The following is a 26,239-nucleotide window of genomic DNA, read 5'->3' as shown; positions in this document are numbered from 1 at the left end:
AATCAAGAGAGGGATTCAATAACTCTTTAGTCAAATAATTCAGTTGATATTTCAGTGTTTGCTGCTTTAATAACATGAGAGCCGAAGGATATCTTCTGCAGACTCATGTTATTAAGGATGGGTTAACCTGGAGAGCAATACTTAAAATACTTTTTTACTTAATTCATGTATGATTAAGAGGTTCCCTTTTGCTTACCTTATCACAGCGACCATGGTCATGTTGTGTGCAGACCTGGGAGCAGAGAGGGGTACTGCAGTCCACTCCTCCCCACCCCTGATGGCACTGACAGCGGGCAGTAGCTACATCACAGCGGCCATGACCACCGCAGTCCCCAGGGCAAACCGAAAACGTGTAGGTGGCATTGAAGCCCAGCAAGTTGTAGTTGGCATCACTGAAGAGGTGGAGCAGCATCTTGTAAAGAACACAACAAAAAGATGAACAAATTATAATGACTATGCACAAAGAGAGGCAGAAAGTGAACAAGAAACAAGTCTAGCAGTCAAGCTCTGGCATAGTTTCTTATGACTCATGGTCTTATAAAACGGACACACGCTGACATAACTGGAAATACCTTAAGATGGAACTTCTCAAAGCAGAATAAAAAGCATTAAGCAAAAAAAAAAAAAAAAAAAAGGGGAGTGCATTTTGACTCCTTGAAAAGGAAAGCACACAGACTCAGACTAGAGTTGAACAGAGGATGTAAACTGATACTTTTGGGCTTACCTTACCAGACTTGGCTTCAATTGGTTGTGGTAGGGTGGTGCCACTTAAACTTGCCAGTAGGGGGCTCTGGTAGGAATCTCCATCGTAGACAAACAGATAGTCATAGGTGCACTCCGTCTCCATAAACGTGAAGTTAAGCACAATGCGATGGTTTCTGCTGGGAGCTGAAAAAGTAGTTCGGGAAGAGTTCCAATTACAAATAGAACAAATATACAACTATAACAATTGAGAGAGTGAAGGGTCACGGTCACTTAGCTACTGATATTGGTAGTTGTAATAATTATAAAGTAAGCCATCCTTAGTAACATGATGAGTCTGCAGAAGATTTCCTTCAGCTCTCATTTTATTAAAGCAGCAAATACTGAAATACCAACTTAATCATGTGACGAAAGAATTCAAGATGCAATAAAACAAAAGTAGTGACAGATCTTTTCTTCCATATTGTGACGTGCATCCAAGTGAAACAGATAATCAAAAAAGAAAAACAAGGTAGAAGACTCGGTTTTAACTATCGGTTGTTGATTGGATGGAGGCAGATCTGAAAGCAAGCTTGTAGAAAGGGGCAGACTTTAGACTTTAGACTGACTAATTATTTGGAGAAGTCTGAATACGTCACCACAGAGAGGTCTGTAGTTTGAAGAGAACAGAATATCAGGATTGACCAAATTATGAAAAATAAAAAAAATAAACATTGATGCATGGACAAATCGCTCACAATAAGATTAATAAGATGTAGCTTATTTAGAAAAAAGATTGGATGAATTCTCATTTTATACATGAAAACGTTCATCCCTTTCATTTCTACTATATGCTAATAAAGCTTCTTTCATTCATCAGCCCTTTGTTTTTGTAGTTTTTGACACCAACCCTTGATGAGCCACTCGCAGTTCCCATTCACAGAGTAGTTTCCCGGCCCATCTGTGACATATCCTGGGACACCCCGGAGAACCTGTCTTTGGCCCTTACAGTCCCCTGCCCAGATAACAGGGATCAGAACCACCAAGACAGGCAGCAGGAGAGTCGGGGTGTGGGAAATCATCCTCTCCTCCAGCCGCAAAGGGCAAAGTGAGAAAAAGATGGAGAAACTGCTGGAGGGTGGGAATTTGGACTTGCTCACAGTATGGAGACCTATATAGAAAAAACATCAAGTTACATATATATGAATTATCCACAAATAATACAACAGTCAAATGAACTCTATAATATGGCATCCACAAATAGCCTACTGTATATTAGACCTCTAAATTATCAACTCAATCAACACTTGCAGAAATACATCTGCTGAAAATCGTCTACATGCCGTCTGCCCTCTGACTGATATTTCATACTTTTTTAGCAAGTAAAAGGCCTTTTATTATAATTCTAGAAATGTCCACCTTCAACTTCTAGTACATGTCAATGTCAACTTTATTTATATAGCACCATTAAAAACAACAATTGTTGACCAAGCAATATAAGTACGCTATGTCAAATACCATAAACAACATTTAACACCATATTCAACATAAATTACAACACAGAACAGACCAGACACTGCACAAATCAAGTAAAACAGCTACATGTGTACACTTTTTTTCTGTGAAATCTTTTGATTTTTTTTTTTAAAGTAAACATAAGAATATGTTTGTTTATATGTACATCTCTCAATCATTGTATTGCTTTGCATTAACCATGTTTTGGCCCTACAATTAATTAATTAATGGAATGATTGTAATATTCTAACAATAGCATAATTAGCCAAAAATGCCTGATGTATCAAACATGATACAAAACATGAAAGTAAAGGGTTTTTTTTTTGGTCAAAGTTTCCTTTTTTTTTTATAACAGAAAAGTATTAGGCTTTAGAAGGTTAATCTTTATATTAGATACTATCCTTAATACTTATTTGCATTATATATATGATTAAATATGGTCGTTTTATGTTTTTGTCTTGTCACTGACACAGTAGAAACTGTAAATTCGTTGTCCTGGATAATCAAAGCATTCTTATCTAATCAAAAAGACAACATCTGATGCAAAAGGGATGCTTGCAAAAACCCTAAGCTGTCTTTGGAAAAACTATGCAATAGACCAGAATCACCCATATTTGCTGCAAAAGTAGCACAAACCTTATGAGTAAAAAAAGCACTTTCAACACGAAACTATGTGACATACACACAGAAAATGACCCAACATAAAATCTAAGAAGGAGTGCATTTGGAATTTGATTAATTTTCCAATCTGTTTTTCTAATTTGTGCTTTTAAACTAGTATGTATTGTCTAGTGGTTTAGCTGACACAGGCATCACTGTAACAGCAATGCTGGGCTAACTAACGGTTTACTTAACGTTAACTGTTCTGTCATGACATTTAACCGACTGTCCCCTGTAAAACAAAAATGTATATAGCAATGTACATCTGTCCATTGTCAGTTAAGCATTTACTGACTCGTATCAATCAAAGAGACTGTTAAAACCGACAATTGAGCCAGCGCTTTAGCTGAACAAGCTAACTTAACCGACTAACGTTAGCCATGTCTATCCCGCTAGCTCTCGGGGAAAAGCAAACCGTCCTCCGCTCATTTACTCACCAATTCCCGAGTCTTGGTCTCCATGTTTCTAAAGCATTGATGTATTCGTAACTTACATCCTGTGTCAGGTAGATAAATAAATAGACGCGCTGAGCGACGCGACGCGACGCCCCAGCAGTATCGCTGCGGCTATAGTGGTGTTGTTGCTGAGCCCAGCGGCGGTTTAAAGCGCGAGACCACCGCGGATGAGGATGATGTGTGAGAGCTGCTGGAATCAAAGGCCTTGAGCTCTGCTCACAGGATGGCTTTATTTACCAAACATATCCAGATGTTATTAAGAAGAATGTGCGCTTCCTCTTTGGTTTAACTTCTGGCTAAAAATCCAAGAAATAACTGCTCCAACATCAACCGTGTGCCTAAGTTTTTCCTGATGCCCAGGACGCGTCTTGAATCGTGCAGCTATGTGCTTAGTGTTTGTTAACTGGGGATTGTGTGTGTGTGTGTGTGTGTGTGCGCGCTTCCAGATGGTTGTCAACAACACAAAGCCTAATAACCGTGAGCATGCTGAACGGGTTCTCTGGTTCTCTGCTGGTCTTTTGATAGTATTGCATTGCAATCTTACATATCAGGGTTTTTTAAAACTTTTAATGCTTAGTACAAATATGACGATCCCCTTGGCGAGAACCATTGATGTGTCAAAGCAATAGTAAGCTTGATATATATATTAAGAGTAGACAAGGTGTGGAGTGATTTAACAGACTAAAACAAACAATTTACTTTATAGCGAAATTATTACATTTTCGTTTTGTTATTTCACGCCGTAGGTTATAGGCTATATGTCATATGTCAGTTTCATGTTACATGCATACATTAATTAATAAATACATTTACATTTATTTTTACTCACCTTTTATTATTTAATATATTAAAAAATAAATGACTGAAAAAAAATATATATGCTTACATTTAATCATATATTTGTAATAATATTTATTTAATTTTTGTTCATAAATGTTGTTCAAATACTTTTCTTTATATTCAACAATGTATATTGACAAAACATTACACCATTTATTATTTATCACGTATTATCAATTATTAATTAATAAATATCACAAACGACAAAAAAATATACTTTAAGATAACTGTGCTAGAAAACTTCAACCGATCATGCCCCGGAAATTCCTGACAGAAATTCATATATCTGTAATTATATATATCAAAAGCCAATTAACTAGTGGTGTTGTTGAGAGATTTCAAGCCAATTCTGTATGAAAGTGTAGACAAACTTGTTTGACTGTTTGCACTTTTATTATATTTTCCTGAGTTTGTCTCCCCGCCCACTCTCTCACACACGCGGAAGTTGCAGTGACAGAAATACGACGAAAACAGGTAGAACGCCTCGTCCTTAAAAAATTGCTTACTACTTTTCTTTTCTTTTTAAACAACACATTTTAAGCGATAAAGGTTTGCTGTTTTAAACAGCTCAGCGATTTCTAAGCATCTTTTAAACTCCCATAAGAAAATATTTCCGTTTTGCGAAAGTGAAAGTACAGCTCGAGTCTAACATGGCAGAATGTAATGACGAGGACATCACAGACAGACAATCTCTTCTCGAATCAGACTTAACGTGTCCTGTGTGTAAAGACATTTTTAGGGAACCCGTGTTGCTCTCGTGTAGCCATAGTTTCTGTCAGCAATGTCTGGAGAGCAGCTGGAAGAACCAGACAAAAAAGCAGTGCCCGATGTGCCGAAAATGCTGCGACGGAGAGACACCGATCCCCAACCGCGCACTGAACAACACCTGCGTATCCTATAAAAAGGAGAGGAACTGGAGAACAGGAGGTCCTTTCGATGAGGCCATCTGTGGTTTGCACCAGCGCCCCTTCCAGCTCTTCTGCATTAAAGACGAGGAACCTGTGTGTGTGGAATGCGTGACTCTTCACCCAGGACACGAGCTGGTGCCGATAGATCAGGGAGTGCCTTTCTGCAAGGTGAGCTAATTACATTTCCCCTCACCATGATAAGTAAGTGAACCAAAAGAAACATCCTTCATGTTACAGCTAAAATGAATACTGATTTTTTTTTTTTTTTTTTTTTTTGTGGAGATGCATAAATGCACATTTCTAACTTGCAATTTTTGTTAAAGGATGAGCTTAACATGAAAATAAAAATACTGGAAAGTAAGCAGGACTCCTTCAAAAGAACGAAAAAAAGATATAGAGACACAATCTCCTTTATTGAGGTAAACAGTTTCTGAAAACGTTTTAAAGGCTCAAAAACTTCAACAAAGTCTTGATCATTTAAACCATATGCTCATTTCACTTCTCTGTTTTGTTACAGGGCCAGACTAAAGAGGCAGAAGCGCAAATCAAGCTGGAGTTTGAGAGACTCCATCAGGTCTTAACTGATGAGGAGACATTTAGAATAAATGCGTTGCATAGAGAAGAAAATGAGAAGAAGCTGATGATGAATGAGAGGATTGAAAGCATCACTCGTGATATTTCAGCTCTTGCAGAATTGATCCAGTCGGTAAAGAGGGAAATGGGAGCCGAGGAATTGACTTTCCTTCAGGTAAGATTTTATTGGAGGGGGGTAATAACTTTTTGTGTACCAGATAATGATTAAAACTTACTCTCAGTTTACCAATTGTAAACAGGACACACAAATGCATCCATACATTTTGATTAGACTTACTTAAACATGCTCAGCAGATGTACATTCCAGTTATTGTATGTATGAATTGCACTTTTCAATAAATTAATAGATTTAAGTTCAAGTTTATTTATAAACCACATTATAAAGCAACAAATGTTGTACCTTAAGTGCTGTACAATCAACAAAACTACAATAAATACAAAATGTAACAATAAAAAAGAACAGATTAATAAAACTGGGATATCTGCAGACAGAGTTTAGCTCCAACTTGCCTCAACACATCTGCCTGGAAGCAAGACCTTGATTAGCTGGATCAGGCCTGTTTAATTGGTGTTGAAGCTAAACTCTGCAGGACAAAGGCCTAAATCTCGAAAAAATCAGTCAACGGGGAAAAATGAACTTCAACCTGTAAATATTGTGGAAGCGGAAGGAGGAGGAGGAGATCACCAATGTACTGTTAGCCATGCAAGGCCTCAAAACATACAGCAAAATATTTTATTAAACCCGGTAACTAAACAAGATATGGAAATTGAGTATTTTATCAAATTGAGCATTAGTTCATTGACCCCTTACATTTATAAAGGGTTTTCTCACACTGTAACATAACTAATAACTAAATTATACATGAATCCTTCATTCAGCTCTTTTAAGTGAACTTTTACCATTTTCTTTCTCAGAATTTCCAGAAGCTAAAAAGACGGTATGTGCCTCTCAATTTTTTTTCCATATATTTCTTAGTTCTGTTATGCTATGAATTGCTCTAGATATGTCATATTTGATCACACTGATGCACTTTTGCCCTTTTTTCCATCTAATATGCTTTAAAGGGATACTCCACTTTTTTTGGAAATAGGCTCATTTTACAACTCCCCCAGAGTTAAACAGTTGAGTTGTACCGTTTTCGAATCCATTCAGCCGATCTCCGGGTCTGGCTGTACCACTTTTAGCATAGCTTAGCATAGATCGGACAGGACCATTAGCATCTCTCTCAAAAAAATGACCAAAGAGTTTCGATATTTTTCCTATTTTAAAACTTGACTCTTCTGTAGACATCGTGTACTAAGACTGACGGAAAATGAAAAGTTGCAATTTACTAGGCTGATATGGCTTGGAACTATACTCTCATTCCTGCGTAATAATCAAGAAACTTTGCTGCCGTACCATGGGTCCAGCAGGCGTAATGATATGACGCAGCGCCTGAAAATATGTCTTATAGGTTAGACAAACTTAGTCCCGGTCACGTTGGAAGTTACTGAGCTGGGGACTATTTTCATGTAGCCTGGTAATACCAAACTCTGCTACTTCGCTTTGCTTCGTAGACAGAGTCTGGAAGGGCATAATTGAAAAGCGTTTTCTTTCTCGCGGGGGGGGCGCTTGTCTGAAGTTTAAAATCATTGGTTAACCGTAAGCCAATCACATAACGTTTGGTTATGACGTGTGTTATGTGCTGGCTCAGCCGCATCGAACTTCTACTGTAAACACATGTATGATGCAAAAACAAAACCATCGAGGTAAATACCGGAGTGAACATGGCTGTGAACGACTTTTGCAGATTATGTGAAGTAAATCTACGCATCCACGGTACAATCAGCGTCTACGTCCCGGCTCTCAGCCCGCCCTCTGTTCGTTGATTGGCCGGCTGTTTTGAGGCCGGAGGAAAACTGGGAGATAGGTCACTATCTCAGACTGAGTACACTACAGAAGCGAACTGAAACTGAGCGGAAGTACGAAGTCTGACGTAGTCAGGCTAATTTTCGTCTGTCTTAGTACACGATGCTACAGAAGAGTCAAGTTTTAAATAGGAAAATTTTCGAAACTCTTTGGTCATTTTTTTGAGAGAGATGCTAATGGTCCTGTCCGATTCAATGATCTATGCTAAGCTATGCTAAAAGTGGTACTGCCAGACTCGGAGTTTGGCTGAATGGATTCGAAAATGGTAAAACTCAACTGTTTAACTCTGGGGGAGTTGTAAAATGAGCCTATTTCCAAAAAAAGTGGAGTATCCCTTTAAAGTTGACATGAAATGAAACTTCCCTCTATCTAGTTTCTAAATGCATGTTATAGATCTTAAAGGGTTGGTTCACCCAAAAATGAAAATCAAGTCATTATTTACTTTGGCATTAGTGTTCTAATGCCATATGTCCTTCTTTGCTTTTCGGATCACAAAATGTCCTGCTCATGCTCATCCATATAATGGCAGTGAATAGTGATTGGCTTCAAACCTGGTCACAGGAATGATCCCTGGTGACTTGTGCCATATATTCTAAGTGCTCTGAGGGCATACAAGGATTTGGTGAAAAGAAAACAAAAATGTAATTTATTATTTAATTAAATCCTTACCTTGTCCATTGGTCTGCTGTGTATGACTGCATGTTCACTGTGTAGCACACAAGCGCAACACTTTGAGATATCAATATTAATAAAAACACAACAACAAAAACACTAGTAAATAATTATTTAATTTCTTTTTGGGTGTACTGTATCTTTAAGGTGTGGTCACATTAGCAGAATTCCCACTGTCTATGAGTGTTGTGATGTATAAGCACAGCTCACAAAGAAGTCATTTTAAAGTCAAGCAGTTTTCTGTTGGTTAATTCGCATGACCAGCTGAACCTGTAGCGAAATTTTCATGGGGAATTCTTTCACCCTCGCAAAATTCTTGATCGCTCGGATTCCTCGTATGCAGAAGTGCAATGCACATCTCAAAATCCAATCAACAACTCATATAACCAAGTCCCTGTCCTACATTTTTCCATTTTTCAACAATCTGTTTCAGTCCATTTCATTGTGACTTTAATTCTGCTGTGTGTAAACGTCACTTGATGTCTGTCACAGAACCCAGTGGACTGGTGATGAACCAAGGAAGGTTGAAGGAGCTCTCATTAACATGGCCAAGCATGTAGGCGCTTTGGGTTACAAAATCTGGGAAAATATGCAATCTCATATCACATGTTGTGAGTGCACATTTCATCTTGTATACAATGTGTAAAACTAACTCAGAGAACTTTGTGGGTCACCTTAACTTTTTTGTGTCTGCAGTGCCTGTAATCCTGGATCCCAACACAGTCTCGCCTTGGCTCTCTATATCTCCTGATTTTTCCAGTGTGCAAGAGAGTCAGGAGAGGCAGTCTTTCCCAGACAACCCTGAGAGGTTCGATCCCTGTGTTTTTGTTCTTGGTTCAGAAGGTTTCTCCTCAGGGCGCCACCGTTGGGAGGTCCGAGTGGCTGACCACCCCAAATGGATCTTGGGAGTATGCAAGGAGTCAGTAGTTCGGAAGAGGAAGTTCACAGTGACAACAAAAGCAGGAGTGTGGACCATCGGCCTGAGTAAAGGGGTCTACAATGCTCTGACCACTCCACGCACTGTGCTGAATCTAGAGAGAAGGCCCGAAATCATCAGGGTAAAGGTCAATATGGAGAAGGGAGAAGTGTCGTTCTGGGATACAGGCAACAACAAGCACCTATGCACGTATAATGATAAGTTCAATGAAAGGCTGTTTCCCATCTTTGGCCCAGGGCTCCAGAGCACACCCATCTCTATCTTGCCTGCTAAAGTGAGCATAAACAAACAATAAGTTAACATGCTAACATCTAAAACCTCTACTAAAGTTGATATACAGTTTGAATTATATTGAGCTATTAGTTTAATATTTTGGATCCAGTACAAGTTAAGCCAAGCAACAGCATTGTGGCATTATGTTTTAATGATTACCACAGAAATGCATTGCACCATGATTCTCCTTTTTCTTTAAAATCTGAATTGCAGTAAGAATCTCACAACAAATGTATAAACTTTAAAATACTGTTTTATTAGTATAGCCACAAGACATAAACAATATGTGCTTACATGATTTCAGTGTGGGAAAAATTACTAACATTTTCTGTTATATCCAATTTTACAGTTTCGTCAAGCTGACTAAATAAATACTAAAAACCTATTTAACCACTACAAAAATGATGATTAATCAGCTTTACAGCTCAAATAATACACATTTTATAAAAGTATAATTAATGTAAGCACATTTATAAAATTGAAATTAAATATAATTTCATATAATAATAATTAAATATAATAATATAAATAATATACAATTAAAAAAGTTTCACATTTCTGCTTTTAAATCCTCCAAACACTGGACCCGTTCCCTTCCATTTTAAGTGCAGCACCATAACCTTGATTATTGCTCTTTTTTTCTTTTCTTTTTTCCAAAACTATTTTCTGTGGTAATCAACATTACGCAACAAATGCTGTTGAGCGTAATTTGTACTAATCTTGGAAAACTCCTTTAAATGGAAATTTAATGGAGAATATGCTGTTATATTATGCAAACATTAAGCTTGCGTCATCATTTTTCATGTAATATTTGTGGTATTTACTATGTGACCAAAGATATGAATGGAATCTTTATTGCTGCAGAAACACTATTGATCATTAAGTAGAGAAAGTGTTTTTAATCAACTTTAAATCTTACAATTAACCCTTCTACTGTTGAATGACAAAAGTCAACATTAAATCAGTTACACTGTTATTTGAACTTATAACAAATGGTGTTGCATTTATGGTCATGTGACTCAATAACAAGAATTTTCTCAAGTTTCTTTTAGTTAAATATATTTAACAATAACTCTTTCCGTTTTTATTTGCCACTCAATTGTGTCAGGTATGTTTATTTACAGATATGCTGTACAATGCTTGCTATCAGCAGGTGAAAGTTGATTAAACAACAATAAATTATCTCACTTATCAGACTGAATGTGTTTCTTATGTCTCAAACGTTATTTCAGTTTTGCATCCTCCCATCAAGAAAAAGGAACACCCACATTGGTTAATAATAGAAAAATCTCAGATTGCACTAAACTCATTTAGATTAGCTAAAATAGATGTCCAAATAATTGTCATTTAACTAATTAAGAACTAGCTTGACCTAGGCATAATCAGTTTTGCTTTTCAGCTTCAAATTAGTCCAATCTACATTTTATGTAAGTGGCTTTAAAAAAAAAAAGACCAGTCTTAAAGGGAAAAAAATATTCACTTGTAAGACTAGCAGTTTATGCAACTGTCCACTGGTCTTAAATGTCTAGACTGTACATGTGTAGAAGTTTGACAGTTACAGTTATCTAAGTATCATGCTTTCCTCTGCACTGAGACAGATAACAGACAGAGGATTGCTCTAGGATTCAATTGCCCAAGACACACATTTATATAATAATATCACACTGCGTTTCCGCTTACACTGAAATGTAGTGTTAAATAGAAAGGCTTGCTTAGAAAGACTCCACCATTCCCTTGACCCTACACTGGAGAAGAGGATGGGAGAGTGAAAAGATGGATGGAAAGGCTTAGTTTAATATTTACACCCAAGTGTCCATCAGATCAGTAAATGTGGTTTAGCTCTTCACTTTGGAGTTTGCAACTTTAAAAATAAAGCTGTTGTCGGCTATGTTATGGGGGGAGACTCATTATTTAAAAAATAGTGTTTGAAATGTTTTCAAGATATGCTAGGTCTGGTTTCATCTGCACGGTTCATTATCTCAGTACTAACGTCATGGAAATAGTGTTGATCCTCCACCCTCATCATAGACTGCTGGGAGCTGCTGCATGAGAAGACGAATGAAGACCTCACAAGCACAGGTAGGCTGATCATTCATGTTATTTTCCTACAGACTCATTTAATTTATATTGGGCAATAAGACATTTTAGGACTTCATTTAAGTTAGTTAACAGAAAAATCGGCTATAGCAAAAAAAAAAAAAATGCTATTGTTGTTAATAGTGTCTAAGTAACACTGTGAATATAAAAGAACATTCCCATTTACTAAGGATATTTTCACTCTCACAAGACGTTCATATAAAATATTAATGTAATAGGCCTGCATACTATTTTTCATGAACCACAACATTATATTTAAACCATGTGGTTGAAAAGTTGAAACCCTGAATACCATTTGACATATAAACAGTATGGAAAGCTTATAGTAGGCCTATCTCTCTCTTTTTTGTCATTTTTGCCCATATTTTGTAATGTGCATATAATGTTACGTGAGGGAAGAGTTGCATGAAGATCTTTGGCTACCCCACCCATTCTTATCAGCTTATCTTAGTCAGAAAAGACCGGGTAACATAATATTAAATAAATAATCAATTTATACTGTATAATTCCTTCTTGTCTCCTCTTTCTCAAGTCATGACGGACAAAAAAATATGTTTATGACTGACCCCCTCACTTATCACAGGCATGTTGATGTATTTATGTGTTAGTGGGTGAAGAGGGGGAGGGGGAGGGGGAGGGGAGGGGGGGGGGTCATATCTTTCTAAAACACTCATATCAATATCACACAACAGGAAAGTGCAGAAGGCTCTTATGATGCCTCATACAGACGTGTGCTGCTTTAGAACCACGGGAACATGAATGTGAACTGAAGTGCAGTTCGAAAGAAAATTGTAAAGCCTTGCAACTTTTGCAGCTCATCGCCTGACGAGACCGCCTAAACTCCACCACCAGAGGAATAAACAAAAGAGAAGAGAGTACTTTGAGAGACATGTTGCAGTGTCGAGTGAATTTCCTAGATGACACCCACTTTGTGTGGGAACTGGAGGTATCTGAACAAAGACTCTCTGTCCTTTTTTTCAAATCACATTCTTAATCAGGAATCTTCAAACAAGATTTTTTTTCTTGACAATATATTGAATTATAATAATATTGAATTAAGTTTATATTTGTTTTGTTATAAATTAGGTTTATGCTTACAAGAAAAAGAAAACTATATAAATAGTATTTAAAAAATAACTAAGAAATTCAAAAACAATTTAGTCATATTACCTGAAAACATTTATTATTATCTAACTCAGGTAAATTCATCTTGCTTTAAAGATTTTTAGATATTTTTACTGTAAAAAAAATTATTAAAAGACAGATTAAAAAGATATAGATGTTATTATTAAAACTCAATTTCTTCTTGCACAGAGAAATGCAGTGGGACAGGATCTCTTCCGTAAAGTTTGTGAACACCTTGACCTGCTGGAGAGGGATTATTATGGTCTGGTTATGTGGGATTCTCCTAGTACCAGGGTATTTATTTCATTTTATATCACACTGGCATATAGAGATTCTCTTATATTCAATCATTTGACAAATAAAAACTCATTTGTTTTAAGCATTATTCTGTGTTTATTGATTCAGGTATGGCTGGACTGTGCTAAAGAGATCCGAAAACAGATCAAAAGTATGAGATTTTCACATATACATTATTGGTGGATGGTGCAGATTCACACATGCTTGCGTTTTCAACTCTACATTTGTTCCCTGTTTGTTTGGTTTCAGGTCCAGTAGCTGAATTCTTTTTCAGCATCAAGTTTTACCCACCAGATCCCTCAGTTCTGGCTGAGGACATCACTAGGTACAACAAGAGACAAATGCACACATCTAAAACATACACATTGAACTCCTTATAGTTGTGTTGATACATTTGAGCATGTTTTTCTTTCTGTGTTGACTGAACACTTACTACTCCATGTAATTCTTTCAGATATCTCCTGTGTCTTCAGCTGAGGAAAGATATTCTGATTGGGCGACTGCCCTGTCCGTCAGACATCTTGGCTCTGTTGGGTTCATACACAGTTCAGTCAACACTTGGAGATTACGACCCAAATCTCCACAAGAACAACTATGTCAGTGAAATAGTTCTTGCACCCAATCAGAGTGAAGAGCTGGAGGAGAGAGTGATGGAGCTGCATTCCACATACAGGTATCCTGTACCAACAATCATACACACATATATGTACACTAACTCACACACAAAAACACATTTGTACAATTTCTTTGTGTACTACACAGATTCATGAGTCCTGCCCAGGCTGATATGCTTTTCCTTGAGAACGCCATGGGGCTTCCCATGTATGGAGTGGACCTGCATCCTGCCAAAGTAATTTTAATTTGTCAACTGAACTTGTGCTTAAACAGTTTGAAAGTCACCCCCCAAAAAAATGTTATATTATAAATGTTATAATGTTACTCATATTATTTACCCTTTTTTTTCCCAAACATGTAAAAAAAAAATTGTCTTCTGCAGAACACAAAAGAAGATATTTTGAAGAATGTCCAGGAAATTAAAGTCAATGGGGTCAAGTGTTGTTTTTCGACCCCACTGACTTTCATTTTATGAACAAAAATATTCTTCAAAGTCTTCTTTTGTGTTCCACAGAAGACAGAAAGTCATACGGCTTGAATCAACATTGAGTGATAGCAGAATTTTCGTTTTTGGATGAACTAGCCCTTAACAGGGCATGAACAGTGCACATCTTTAGTATAATGTTTGATTTGTTGATAGGATGTCAGCGGTGAAGATGTGATGCTCGGGGTGTGCTCTGAGGGACTGATGGTTTATGAGGATGAGATCAAAACAAATGTTTTCCTTTGGCCCAGAGTTCTTAAAATCTCCCACAAACGCAGCACCTTCCTTCTCAAGATGCGTCCTTCTGAGGTATTCATGCACACTAGCTTTATTCTTCATAAACCCATTTATTTTATTTTCAGATTATGCATTGCTCTTGCTCTTTTGGAGTAGTGACACACGCTAATGTGGTTAACTTTTTCATTTGACCTGATTTAGCAGGATGAGTCAGAGAGTGACGTCAGCTTTAGTCTTGCCACCTACCGAGCCTGCAAACAACTGTGGAAATGCTCTGTAGAACATCATAGCTTCTTTAGGTAAGCCAGCCCATGTATGTATGTTTATTACCTAACCAAGGCTTACAGTCAGTATGTACATAACAAGGTTCAGACATTTTTTGTGTGTCCATGTGAGCACAAGAAACACAAGGGGGCGCTCCAGTCAAATACATTCTTTGAAACAATTATTCGAAGTAAAACATGCTTTTTCCAACCTCTTATTTCAAGAAATACGTCCATACCTCTTAATCTGTTTTTCAGAAACAGACTTCAAGACACAAAAGCAAAACGGCTCTTGACCTTGGGTTCAAGGTTCCGCCACCATGGACTCACTCAGTCTGAGTGTCTGGAGGCCAGTGGCAACATCACGCGAGCTCCTCCACGATTCACACGTTATATCATCAAGAGAAAAGGCAAAATTTTATTTATTTAGTTAGTTTTAGTTTGTTTGATTCGATATGTAGTTAATTTAGTTTCCTTTTCTATAGTTTTTTTTCTATATTTATTTATTTATTTATGGATACAAATGATTGACTTTAAATGTTTGTTTGTTTTCAGCAAATGAAGAAATTCTTGATATTCTAACGCAACCAGTTCGAGCTGAGTTTGACGACTGGTTCCTGGTCTATGGTCCAGACAAATGGCACATTTCTACATCAGGTAAAGTCCTATGGCAAATTGAAATAATGTAATCTGACTGAAATAACTGACTGCATTATAAATATTTATCTACTCTCAGTCTCTCAGATCTTATCACCGTTATGATCAAAGAATAGTAAATAAATAGGCAGTCTTGCTCTTGCCATTTGACCACAAAAAAAAAAAAAAATATATATATATATATTTGTGTCAAACACATATTAGCCCCTTTTAATTAATAATTCTTGTTTAAACAAATACATTTCACTGTATGATTTTTGGTTCCTTTTTTAATCTTTGTTCGTTATACCATTAAAAATATTTTCTGATGAACTGTGAACATCCTGTACAGATGATGGGATGCTGGAAAGCCAAAAGCTGCAGGAGTGGAAGCATCATGCAGATGATTGGTGTGTCCTCCTTGACAGCAGCTCATGTAAGTCTTTTCTAATTCTCTCAAATACACCACTGTGTACATCATCTATAGAAAAGCCTGCAATGCCTAACTGAGCATTAACCCATGCCTAACTGAGCATGCACATACTCTAGAATACATAGTGATATCATTTGGGGAAAATAAATATATAATATAAATGTATAAAATAAATAATTATTAAATATTAAATGATGAATTATTCTAACTCCTAAAATATTAAAGGGTTAATTCACCCAAAAATACTCACCCTCATGTTGTTCCAAACCTATAAGACATTTGTTTATCTTTGGAACACAAATGAAGATCATAAAGTGAAGATCTTTACCATAAAGTGGTAAATTATGTTTGTTTGTTTTTTTGGTGCAAACAAAGCACTCGTAAAATACATCAAATTGAAGTTAAACCACTGGAGTCACACAAATTACTTTAATGATGTCTTTACAACCTTTCTGGGGCTTGAGAGTGGTAGTTGCGTTGCTGTCAATGGAGGGACAGAAAGCCCTAAGATTTCATTAAAAAGATCTTCATTTGTGTTCCAAAGATGAACGAATGTCTTACAGGTTTGGAACGACATGAGGGTGTGTAATTAATGACTGAAATTTCATTTTTGAGTGAACTAACCATTTATCAATAAAAAATATTTTTAAATATTTATAATTGTTAATTGTGATTTTGGTATAGGCTTTATCCTATTTTTGGAGCTTGCACCTAACTTATGCTTTCTCACTACCATCCACATGCCAAAAGGTCAAGCTCTGGTAATCAACCAATTTGTTGACATAAGGATAAAAGGGCACCCTGGGCTGACATTTTCCATAACATTCAAGAAGAAACGCACAAGTCCCTCTGGACTGCTCTGCGTAAATAAATATTATAGTTTCCATTAAATCTTGACATTCCCTGAAGGAAAGAGCTGTGATTGGTTGTCATTTTGGTTTATTTTGTTCCAGTTTCACTATCAGGCGTCCAGCAGCCTCTTCAGACGGAAGAACTGAGAGAGGACGTGGAAGTTGTGGAGGGGTCAGACGAGAGGCTCACAGATGAGCTTGTGATAAAACAATCATTTAAAGTTCAGGTGGTCCAGGAGGGGTCTGATGTTATCGAGAAAGAACACCAGGAAGTAATGAAACCTCTAAAGGAGACAATAAGAGAGGAAGTACTAGAAGTCAATGGAGAAAGAATACAGAGGGTAGTAATCACTAAACAATGGACACAGGAGGTCAACTCTTTGGTGGAATCACAAGTAGATGTAGAGAAAAAGATAGAGATGATGGAGATGGTAGAAAGACGTTTTATGGTCACTGAAGAGAGGAAATTTGGTTCTGGGGACACTTTTGAGAGACTGGAAATCATGGAGCAGAGACTGGAGGAGGTGGAGGCTATCGAACGAAAGCTAGTTGAGGTGGAAGAAATGAGGGTTGGATTACAGGAAGTGGAAAGTTTAGAACAAAGGTTGCAGCAAGTCGAAAAGGAGGAGCTTCAACGCGTGGAGACAGATGATTGGTACACTTTACTAGATCCCAGGCCATTGATGCTTACACCTACTCCCATTGGTATGTCATATGTTATGAAATTTTGTTTATTGCTTTTTCATTAAATATATTTCTAAGTTAAATTGAAAAGCTAATTGAAGTGCCTAAGGTGGAAACATCATATTTTTTTTAGGAAGAGTTCAGGAAGAGTTGCAACAGATAGTAGATATCCCCCCCAAACTAATGAAGAAAGATGATGATTGGTACATTCTATTGGATGTGCTCCCACAAACCATGGAGATATCGCATCTTCTTTCAGGTATCTATAAAATACTTTTCTGTTTAATTACACGGCTTTCTGAAATGCTCTATTCTGATTGGTCGTTTGCGCCATCTAAATAATGTATAATAAATACTGCAATATTCCCTAAAAAACCAAGTTCACACCAAGAACAATAACTATAGCAATAAAGTTTTAATAATCGTTCTAATTTAAATGAGAATAGTGAAGTCCACACCACAGCACTAACAATAATGACACAGAGGAACAATATCATTGGAATCTTTTTCAGAACAACTTTTTACAGTTGATGAACGATAAAATAATTGCCAACCAATCAGAATTAAAGACAAAGAGCTCGTAGTGGAAGAAAATAATGGATTTTTTTCATATTAATAATAATGCTTCTCAACAAATGTCAACAAACCACTCAAATGGATTTCTGCTACCAGATGTGAGCAGCTCCGTTCCTGAAGAATATCAGGCTGAAGAAGAGAAGAGAGAGGTAGAAAGGAAAATACAGCAAGAGCTGGTGCCACCGGAGAAGCCTAAAACACAGACTACAGAGGAGGTGATTCCGAGCAGAGTGGAAACAGAGGAGGTACAGAAAGAACAGCAAGAGCTGGTGCCACTGGAGAAGCCTAAAACACAGACTACAGAGGAGGTGATTCCGAGCAGAGTGGAAACAGAGGAGGTACAGAAAGAACAGCAAGAGCTGGTGCCACCGGAGAAGCCTAAAACACAGACTACAGAGGAGGTGATTCCGAGCAGAGTGGAAACAGAGGAGGTACAGAAAGAACAGCAAGAGCTGGTGCCACCGGAGAAGCCTAAAACACAGACTACAGAGGAGGTGATTCCGAGCAGAGTGGAAACAGAGGAGGTACAGAAAGAACAACAGAAGCCGGTGACAGTGGAGTATGGGAGACCACAGACAGTTGTTCTTGAGCAGAGAGCAGCAGAGCCTCAAACTGATGAAGATGACGACTGGTTTGTCGTTTTGGATGGTTCTCCTAAAAGATCAGGTACGTGCTCTCACACAATCACTATCATGCACTCATGTAAAACAAACAAGAAATCAATATGTGTGTGATGGATTGTGTTTGTTTCAGTGCCCTCTGTTGAGCTGTATGAAGAGACCAGAGAGGACGTGATCCGGAGCGGAGTGAAAACAGAGCAGATAAAACAACAGGAGCGGGTGGGAGAGGATTATGGGAGACCACAGATACTTATTCTTGAGCAGAGAGCGGCACAACCTCAAAGAGACGTGAAGGACGACTGGTTCATCATTTTTGATGTTTCTCCTAAAGAATCAGGTACATGTTGCTTAGTGTGAATTTCCTCAGTGTCATCATCCTAGAACATCATATAACAATATTCCTATCAACAATGACAAGTGTAGTTTATGGTTAGGATAAGTGTTGATTCAGGAGCACATCTATACCACATCAGGCTTGGGCCAAATTCATTATTTATGATTTGACACATTTCATTAGTTGAAACTTGAATTCAACTGGCCATACATCACAGGAGGTTGAACGGAAGTTACTGAACTGAAAGAAATTCATAACATCCATTTATTAGACTTATTCGTCCAACATAATTTTTAAAACAAATAATTAATAATTGCTCAATTAATACTTTCTAATTATGTCTAATTATTCCCTGATATGAATACTTATTTATCAATAAGTTAAATATATTATTTAAAACAATTAACAGATTGTATTTTCTAAATGTCCACCATATTGTTCCAGACAATCATATACATATTGGCATTAAAATGTTTATACATATACAGTATATATATACAGTACTGTGCAAAAGTCTTGGGCATGTTACATTTCCAAACATTCTTTTTACCATTAATTGTAACAATCCAGTGAGATTTGTGAATGCACAAGGAGTCTGACAACATCCAGGATGATCTGATCTCACCATCATCGAGTCCGTATGTGATTACATGAAGAAACAGAAAAAACTGAGACAGACTAAATCCAGAAGAACTGCGGGTACGTCTCAAAGATGCTTGAAGAAACCTTCCTGCAAAGCTACCTGAAAAACTATGCGCAAGTATACCTGGACAAAAGCCGTTTTAAACGCAAAGGGTCGTTACACCATATATTGATTTGAATTAGTTAATAGAAGTTAAATCATAAATAAATTAAATTTGTGATTTTATTTTTGAAAGCATTCTCACTTTACAGCATTTTAACACAAGTGAAACAGGAAGGTTTCTTCAAGCATCTTGGAGACGTTCCTGCAGTTCTTCTGGATTTAGTTTGTCTCCGTTTTTTCTGTTTCTTCATGTAATCATTGATGGACTCGATGATGGTGAGATCAGATCATCCTGGCTCTTGTCAGATTCCTTGAGCATACAGAAATCTCACTGGATTATTACAATTAATGGCAAAAAGAATGTTTGGAAATGTAAACTTCCAATGTATCATTGCCCATATAATGCAATCACAAAATCACACAAATCAAACCATACATTATGCATTTTGTTTTTTAGAGCCCTTGACTTTTCCACATCTACAAAGCCCATCGGCAGACCTGAATGAGGAGATCAGAGAGGAGGTGATCCAGAGCAGATTAAGAACCGAGGAGGTGCAGATAAAACAGGAGCTTTATGAGGAGACCAGAGAGGAGAAGATTCAGAGCAGAGTGAGGACAGAGGAGAAAGTGATTGAGGTGATGACCGTGAGCACTAAAGAACAAATAACAGTACCAGAGAAGAAGAGGACGAGCATCGTACAAACCCCACAGTTTCCAGTGGTGCCCAGGGAAGTTGATGATGACTGGTTTCAGCTTTTTGACAATGTGCCTTATGAGCAGACGAGTTTTCCATCAGGTGAAGTACTTCTTTCTGCAAGCATAATCACAATCAAATTCACATTTCACAATTCTGAGATTTGTGTGATAAAGATTCAGATGTAAGACAGTTCACCCAAAAATTCTGTCATCAGTTATTCACCCTCCTGTCACTATATGATTTTTTTTATAAACCACTATTTTATAAACCGGTATGATTTTTTTCTTACATGTAACAAATAAGACGTTATTAAGTAGAATGTCCAAGCTGCACATTTCTGTAAAACAAATATGAAAAGTAACTGTGGCATTTATTATAAAAAAAAATGTTTGATAATGTTAACTAAAACTAAGATTATTAAAAATCATTAGAAATGTATTAGAAATGTTGCACTGGCAACTAAATGAAATAGGTTCAAGTTTAAGTATTACAATTACTACAAATAAAACTGAAATAAAAATTAATTATAGCTATATAGAAATATAAAAAAACAACAAACCTTACAAAAGCACAGAACAAAATGACTATAACTTTAAATGTATTTTATATGAAAATATAAAAACACAAGCTAATTATAAAATATTATAAAATATATAAATAATACTTAAATAACACTGATACAATTCAATTATACTACAAAACAATAAATAAATAAAAAATATTTAAATTATTAATCAGTATTTTTAATGACAATAATTTTTCTCAAACCAATTTTTTGTCGTTGTAAGCATAAATCTAACAACCTTTCGTGAGATTTAGGCTTAAAAAAAAAAAATAATAATAATTTTGCCAGTGGGTTAAGAAAAATAATCTTTGAGTACCATGATGGGGGTGAGTAGATAATGATAGAATTTGCATTTTAAGTGTTTTATATTGTGAGAAAGCGAATAGATTTTTGCGATTACTTCTGTTTATTACACTTCAAGATCGTTGTTGTGGTAAATTGCATTGATAACAGGTCATTTCTAATTTTTAGTGTCTGTCACTCCAGAGACTCGTGTTGTGTCTGTGGCTCCTTTGGAGGCTGAAGAGAAGAGAGCTGTTGAGAGGAGAAAAGAAGAGGTGCAGATAAAACAACAGGAGCAGGTGACAGTGAATTATAGAAGGCCAGAGCCACTTGCAGAGCCTGAAAGAGACATAGAGGACGACTGGTGCATCATTTTTGATGTTTCTCCTATAGAATCAGGTACACACACTCACACACAACCACAAATGCACACATGAGAAACACATCGAAACATTCATCATACATTGTTTGTTTCAGTGCCCTCATCTCCACAGCTGAGAGGCAGAACTGTTGAGCTTTATGAGGAGACCAGAGAGGAGAAGATTCAGAGCAGAGTTAGGACAGAGGAGAAAGTGATTGAGGTGATGACCGTGAGCACTAAAGAACAAATAACAGTACCAGAGAAGAAAAGGACGAGCATCGTACAAACCCCACAGTTTCCAGTGGTGCCCAGGGAAGTTGATGATGACTGGTTTCAGCCTTCTGACAAAGTGCCTTATGAGCAGACGAGTTTTCCATCAGGTACAGCACCACACATGCCTTTAAACACTATCATAGATGTATAGCAATAATAACCAAAAAAATAATAAAAAGATAATAAACTCAATGAAAGGTAATGGAAAACCACATACCAATACATTTAAACATGAAACATTGTATACAATAACATTTAACAAATATTATTAAATGCTTTAAAAAACATGATACGTTCTATAGTAATGTTAATATATACAACTTTACTCTAAACTGTATAATTAAAATAATGGGTAACACTTTACAACAAGGTTCCATATGTTAATATTAACTACATCAGATAACATGAACTAACAATAAAAAATGCTTCTAAAGCCTTTATTAACCTTAGTTAATGTTCATTTCTAACAATGGACAGTTGTATTTTTGTTAACTAGCATTAACAAAGATTAATGAATACTGTACAAATGTATTGCTCATTGTTATTTAATGTTAGTTAATGCATTAACCAGTGTTAACTTGTTAACTTATTGTAAAGGGTTACTAAATAAGGTTTTTACTCAAGACTAGTATCAAGTATCATTATTACATGCTTTTCATAAAGATGAGTTTTATGTGTTTTTTTATGAATCTGTGGTACAAATAATTTAACAAGCTTCTCATGAAGCAAACCCGCCACAAAAGTGCACACAAACTCCATTGTTTACTGTTTTTTTGTTTTTTTTTTAGATGTCAGAAGCACAGATTTTGAGGTCTGTGAAATCACCAAAGACCAGAGAGTTCAGAGGGTGGTGGAGGAGCAGAAGAGAGAGAAAAGACTGATCACTGAAGAAAAGAGAGTGGTCATTGATGAGCACAGAAAGAGAGCTGACGTTGTGCCGCAGATGATTCCCACCGGGTTTCAGGAAGTTGATTATGATTGGTTTGAAGTGCTGGACACATCACCTTCTGAGAAGAGGAGCGTCCCTTCAGGTGGGAACACTAACTGAATGTCTGTTCTGTCCTGGTATTGCTTCAGGTGAGAGGCATATAATAATCAGAATATGTTTGGTCAGTTGTTTCAGTGGCCACTGAAGAGCGTAGGATTAATGAACAGGAGGACAGAGAGAGACAGCAGGAGATGAGAGTGAGAGAGGCAGAAGACGACTGGTTCATTCTTTTTGATGTTTCACGAGAAGAAACAGGTACATACACACTTTATATATATATATACATACACACACACACACACACACACACACACACACACACACACACTACTGTTCAAAAGTTTGGTGTTGGTAAGATTTTTACTGTTTTTGAAAGTCTATTATGCTTACCAAAGTTGCAATTATTTGATTAAAGATACAGTAAAACAGTAATATTTTGAGATATTATTATAATTTAGAAATACAGGTTTTATTTAAATATATTTTAAAATGTTATTTATTTCTGTGATGGCAAAAAGCTGAATTTTCAGCATCATTATTAAAGTCTTCAGTGTCACATGATCCTTCAGAAATCAGTCTAATATACTGATTTGGTTCTGAAGATGCATTATGCATCATTATTATTAATGTTGAAAACAGTGGTGTTGCGTAATATTTGATAGAAATAGTGATGCATTTTTCAGGATTCTTTGATGAATAGAAAGTTCAAAAGAACATTCATATTCTATTTCAATCTTTTGCAACAATATAAAAATCAATTTTGACCAGTTGAGTGTGTCTTTGCTTATATCTTACTGAATACTAAATTTTAAATATATAATCTTTTAAAAAATATGTCCCATTTACATACAAAATAACAACATATACTGCAGATTTCACTATTGCACAGTTGGCAGTCTTTGTCCAAAAAAATTCTTATTCTCTACTTTCTTTAAAGTTGTCGCAGATTACCTTAAAGTGGACAGGAAGGCTGAGGAAGAGAAGAGGAGCAGGGAAGAAGAGAGGAGGAAACAGATAAGAGTTGAGGAAAGACCAATAAGGCCATCGGTACCAGAGAATAGACCAGTACAGCTGCAGACAGAATTGGAGGACGATTGGTTTACCTTTATGGGCATTTCCCCTAAACATTATGGTATGTATCACAAACAGAATCAAAAACACTTGATTATAAGAAATTAATATTTTATAATGTCTGACAAACCTGAACATCTCTCTTTCTCTAGTTCCCACTCTTCCACATACACCTGTTATTTCCCCAGTGGCTCCGCCCAAACCCCGCCCACAGATCCCAGCTGACCAACCACTGACTTCCACTCCGACCGCACAACCTGTGTCCATTACAAAAACCCGTCAGGAGAAGACAAAAGACATCCTGAACATCTCACTGGAGTCTGAGGTTACAAACACACTCATACTGTAAACTAAAAGAACATGTGAAAATTTCAATCCTCTAAAAATCATCTTTCTCTCTCTTAACACTAACAGGCTGAGACTGAGTCCATGCTCATGAGGAAGGTGAGACACTCATCTATTTCTATCATCTTTGTCATGTTCCTTCTTATCCAGAGCATATTAATCCATAATTGTGGGTTTTTTTTCATTCTTTTTTTCTTAGTCACAGATATGGACAAAGAAAATTGAAGGAGAGAGCATTTACGTTCGTCACAGCATTCTGATGCTGGAGGTTTGTGAAGTGTGTGAAATTGATATTGGCTTGTCTACTTTAATGGTAATCCTATACTAAATTAATCATAATATATGCTCTCTTAAGGACTTGGATGTGTCCCAGGAGATTATTTTAAAGCACCACGCCAGCATTACTGAACTTAAGCGTGTCTTTATGGCGGTCAAGGAAGATTTCGAACCCACTGAATGGGACAGACGTCTCTCGTCATACTCGCCTTCTGACAAAGCTCAGCTCCCCCATTTCAACGGCGAGATACTCATCAGAATGGGCTTAGTGAGTTACATACATACATGTATACACACACAACTGCATATAGTTATAATGTGCTTAACAAGTAATTGTTAAAAATAGCAGTGGCTCTCAACCAGAGGACCGGGGCCCATCAGGGGGCCCCATTAAGTATAATTTATTTAAATTGAATTCTAATTAAAAAAATTCTATACATGTACAACATTATGTGGTGTTTTTTATTATTATTATTACAACAGAAGTACCAGTGGTACATATCAGCTTAGACAGGAGGGCCTGTATTTTCTTGAACAAAGGGGGCTTGGAGTCAAAAAGGTTGCAAACCACTGATCTACAGTATCTAGATGTGAGAGAAACACAGGGATTTAGGGACGGATCCAACCTCAAACAGCTTCATTGTTCCACCTTTTATATTAAAACACACTCCTGTCTTTAAAGACTTTCCAAAAGGAATGCTTTTTAGAAAAGACTGTGAACCAATTTTGACTGTAAAATCTTCTTTTGCAGATTGAAGATGATGAAAAAAATGTCTTGCTTCGCCAACAAGAAACAATATATGTTTGAATTCAAACTGCCTGAACATTTCATTTCTACGCACTTGCATATAATCACGGCTGAAACATTCAAGGTTGTGAATATGTGAAAAAAAAAAAACGCTTTGCATGTTTTATAGAATATAATCCTCTTCTGCAGTTTTCATCAATTTGATCAGTGTAATTTAACATTGTTGATAGTTGTTTACTTGTACACTGGTAATCATGTCCACAATAGTATATCATTTGACATAATTACATTTTTATAGACCTTCAAGCTGAAAATTAATACAAATCTCAAGCTTCAATTTAGTTTATTTGATCTGCTTACACCTATTCAATTATAATCAAAAGGAATAAAAGCTGCCATATGTACTGCCAAATTTGTTTATTCTGAGTATGTTCAGTATGTGGTATACTGTCGATTTCTGAACATGTTCAGCAATTTTTTATATATTTTTTAGGCATAAATGTAAGAAAATAATAGAGAAATATGAAAAATAAACATAATTCAAGAATTCAACAAAGTTCATTTATCTTGTTTTAAGGATGTTTAGATATTTGACTGTAAAACAAGACTAAATTACTAATAAGAAAAAACTTTTTTCTAGCACATTTTAGTCTACACTCTGAGCTCTAATGAAATTTGTGATTATTTGGTGGCTAACGTGAATACCTCTAAAAACATTGTTTTGTTCCCTTTGATGTTTGTGGTTTATAAGTTCCTTGCAAAAAATGTATTGAATCAGAATGTACTTTTTTTTTTTGCCTCCAAAATACTGCAGTTACATTATCCACTGAGCAGGGACTCATTAAATCATGATAACCAACCAAACCATCATCCCTCATTGTATTCTTACTGACAACTGAGATATTGAAAAGACTGTTAATCCATGTTTCTAAGCTCTGATGCTGTACCAGACAGCTGTACTGGTTTTGCAGCAGTCGTACAGTTTGGGATTAACCCACACAATCAAAACAGAGCATTCCTCACTGCTGTATGACTGCATGTGACTGATACCCACTGTGTGCTGTGACTTCTAGAAGCTTGTCTTTCAGGCCGTCTCTAACAATTTAGGCATGTCGTATGCAGAACAATTAAAGGTGCAGTAAGCAATTTCTTAGAAACATTGGTGATTTGAAATCACCAAAACAATCACGCC

General features: G+C 36.5%; 3 protein-coding genes across 8 annotated transcripts in view; 2 read left to right on the top strand and 1 right to left on the bottom strand.

Moving 5' to 3' along the window:
* The window catches only part of megf8 (multiple EGF-like-domains 8), a 29,246-nt gene extending 25,012 nt beyond the window's left edge, over positions 1–4,234 (bottom strand). The window contains exons 1-4 of the mRNA XM_082149185.1: positions 3,294–4,234; positions 1,592–1,852; positions 725–888; positions 197–412 (exon numbers count right to left, since the gene is read on the bottom strand). Of these exons, the coding sequence (XP_082005311.1) occupies positions 197–412; positions 725–888; positions 1,592–1,763 (552 nt within the window). The 5' untranslated portion in view covers positions 1,764–1,852; positions 3,294–4,234. The remainder of the gene's footprint in view (positions 1–196; positions 413–724; positions 889–1,591; positions 1,853–3,293) is intronic.
* Positions 4,235–4,593: 359 nt separating this feature from the next.
* On the top strand, positions 4,594–10,640 carry trim35-28 (tripartite motif containing 35-28). The gene is made up of 6 exons (XM_082149194.1): positions 4,594–5,227; positions 5,383–5,478; positions 5,577–5,807; positions 6,569–6,591; positions 8,727–8,845; positions 8,931–10,640. Exons 1-6 carry the CDS (start codon positions 4,802–4,804, stop codon positions 9,464–9,466), a joined length of 1,431 nt encoding a protein of 476 aa, XP_082005320.1. The 5' UTR covers positions 4,594–4,801; the 3' UTR covers positions 9,467–10,640.
* Positions 10,641–11,001: 361 nt separating this feature from the next.
* epb41b (erythrocyte membrane protein band 4.1b) lies at positions 11,002–25,911 on the top strand. 6 transcript variants are annotated; one of them, XM_082149187.1, is made up of 27 exons: positions 11,002–11,523; positions 12,356–12,487; positions 12,856–12,960; positions 13,072–13,114; positions 13,213–13,288; positions 13,418–13,636; positions 13,726–13,813; positions 14,219–14,371; positions 14,504–14,598; positions 14,821–14,972; positions 15,118–15,219; positions 15,551–15,634; positions 16,585–17,187; positions 17,300–17,425; positions 17,839–18,408; positions 18,496–18,699; positions 19,899–20,237; positions 21,175–21,384; positions 21,463–21,726; positions 22,408–22,650; positions 22,734–22,862; positions 23,545–23,739; positions 23,831–24,003; positions 24,093–24,122; positions 24,223–24,300; positions 24,379–24,567; positions 25,051–25,911. In XM_082149187.1, the coding sequence occupies exons 2-27, from the start codon at positions 12,431–12,433 to the stop codon at positions 25,105–25,107; spliced, it is 4,584 nt and encodes a 1,527-aa protein (XP_082005313.1). In that variant the 5' UTR covers positions 11,002–11,523; positions 12,356–12,430; the 3' UTR covers positions 25,108–25,911. The 6 variants fall into 6 exon arrangements, with proteins under 6 accessions (XP_082005313.1, XP_082005314.1, XP_082005316.1 ...); XM_082149188.1 differs by having other exon boundaries at positions 14,501–14,598; positions 24,229–24,300; XM_082149190.1 differs by having other exon boundaries at positions 11,004–11,523; positions 14,501–14,598; positions 21,190–21,384.
* The last annotated feature ends 328 nt before the right edge of the window (positions 25,912–26,239 follow it).

This window comes from Leuciscus leuciscus (assembly GCF_965113295.1).
Source record: "Leuciscus leuciscus genome assembly, chromosome: 20".
Lineage (NCBI taxonomy): Eukaryota > Metazoa > Chordata > Actinopteri > Cypriniformes > Leuciscidae > Leuciscus > Leuciscus leuciscus.
Note: the sequence above shows the minus strand (reverse complement) of the source record. Positions and strands in the feature narration are given on the sequence as shown.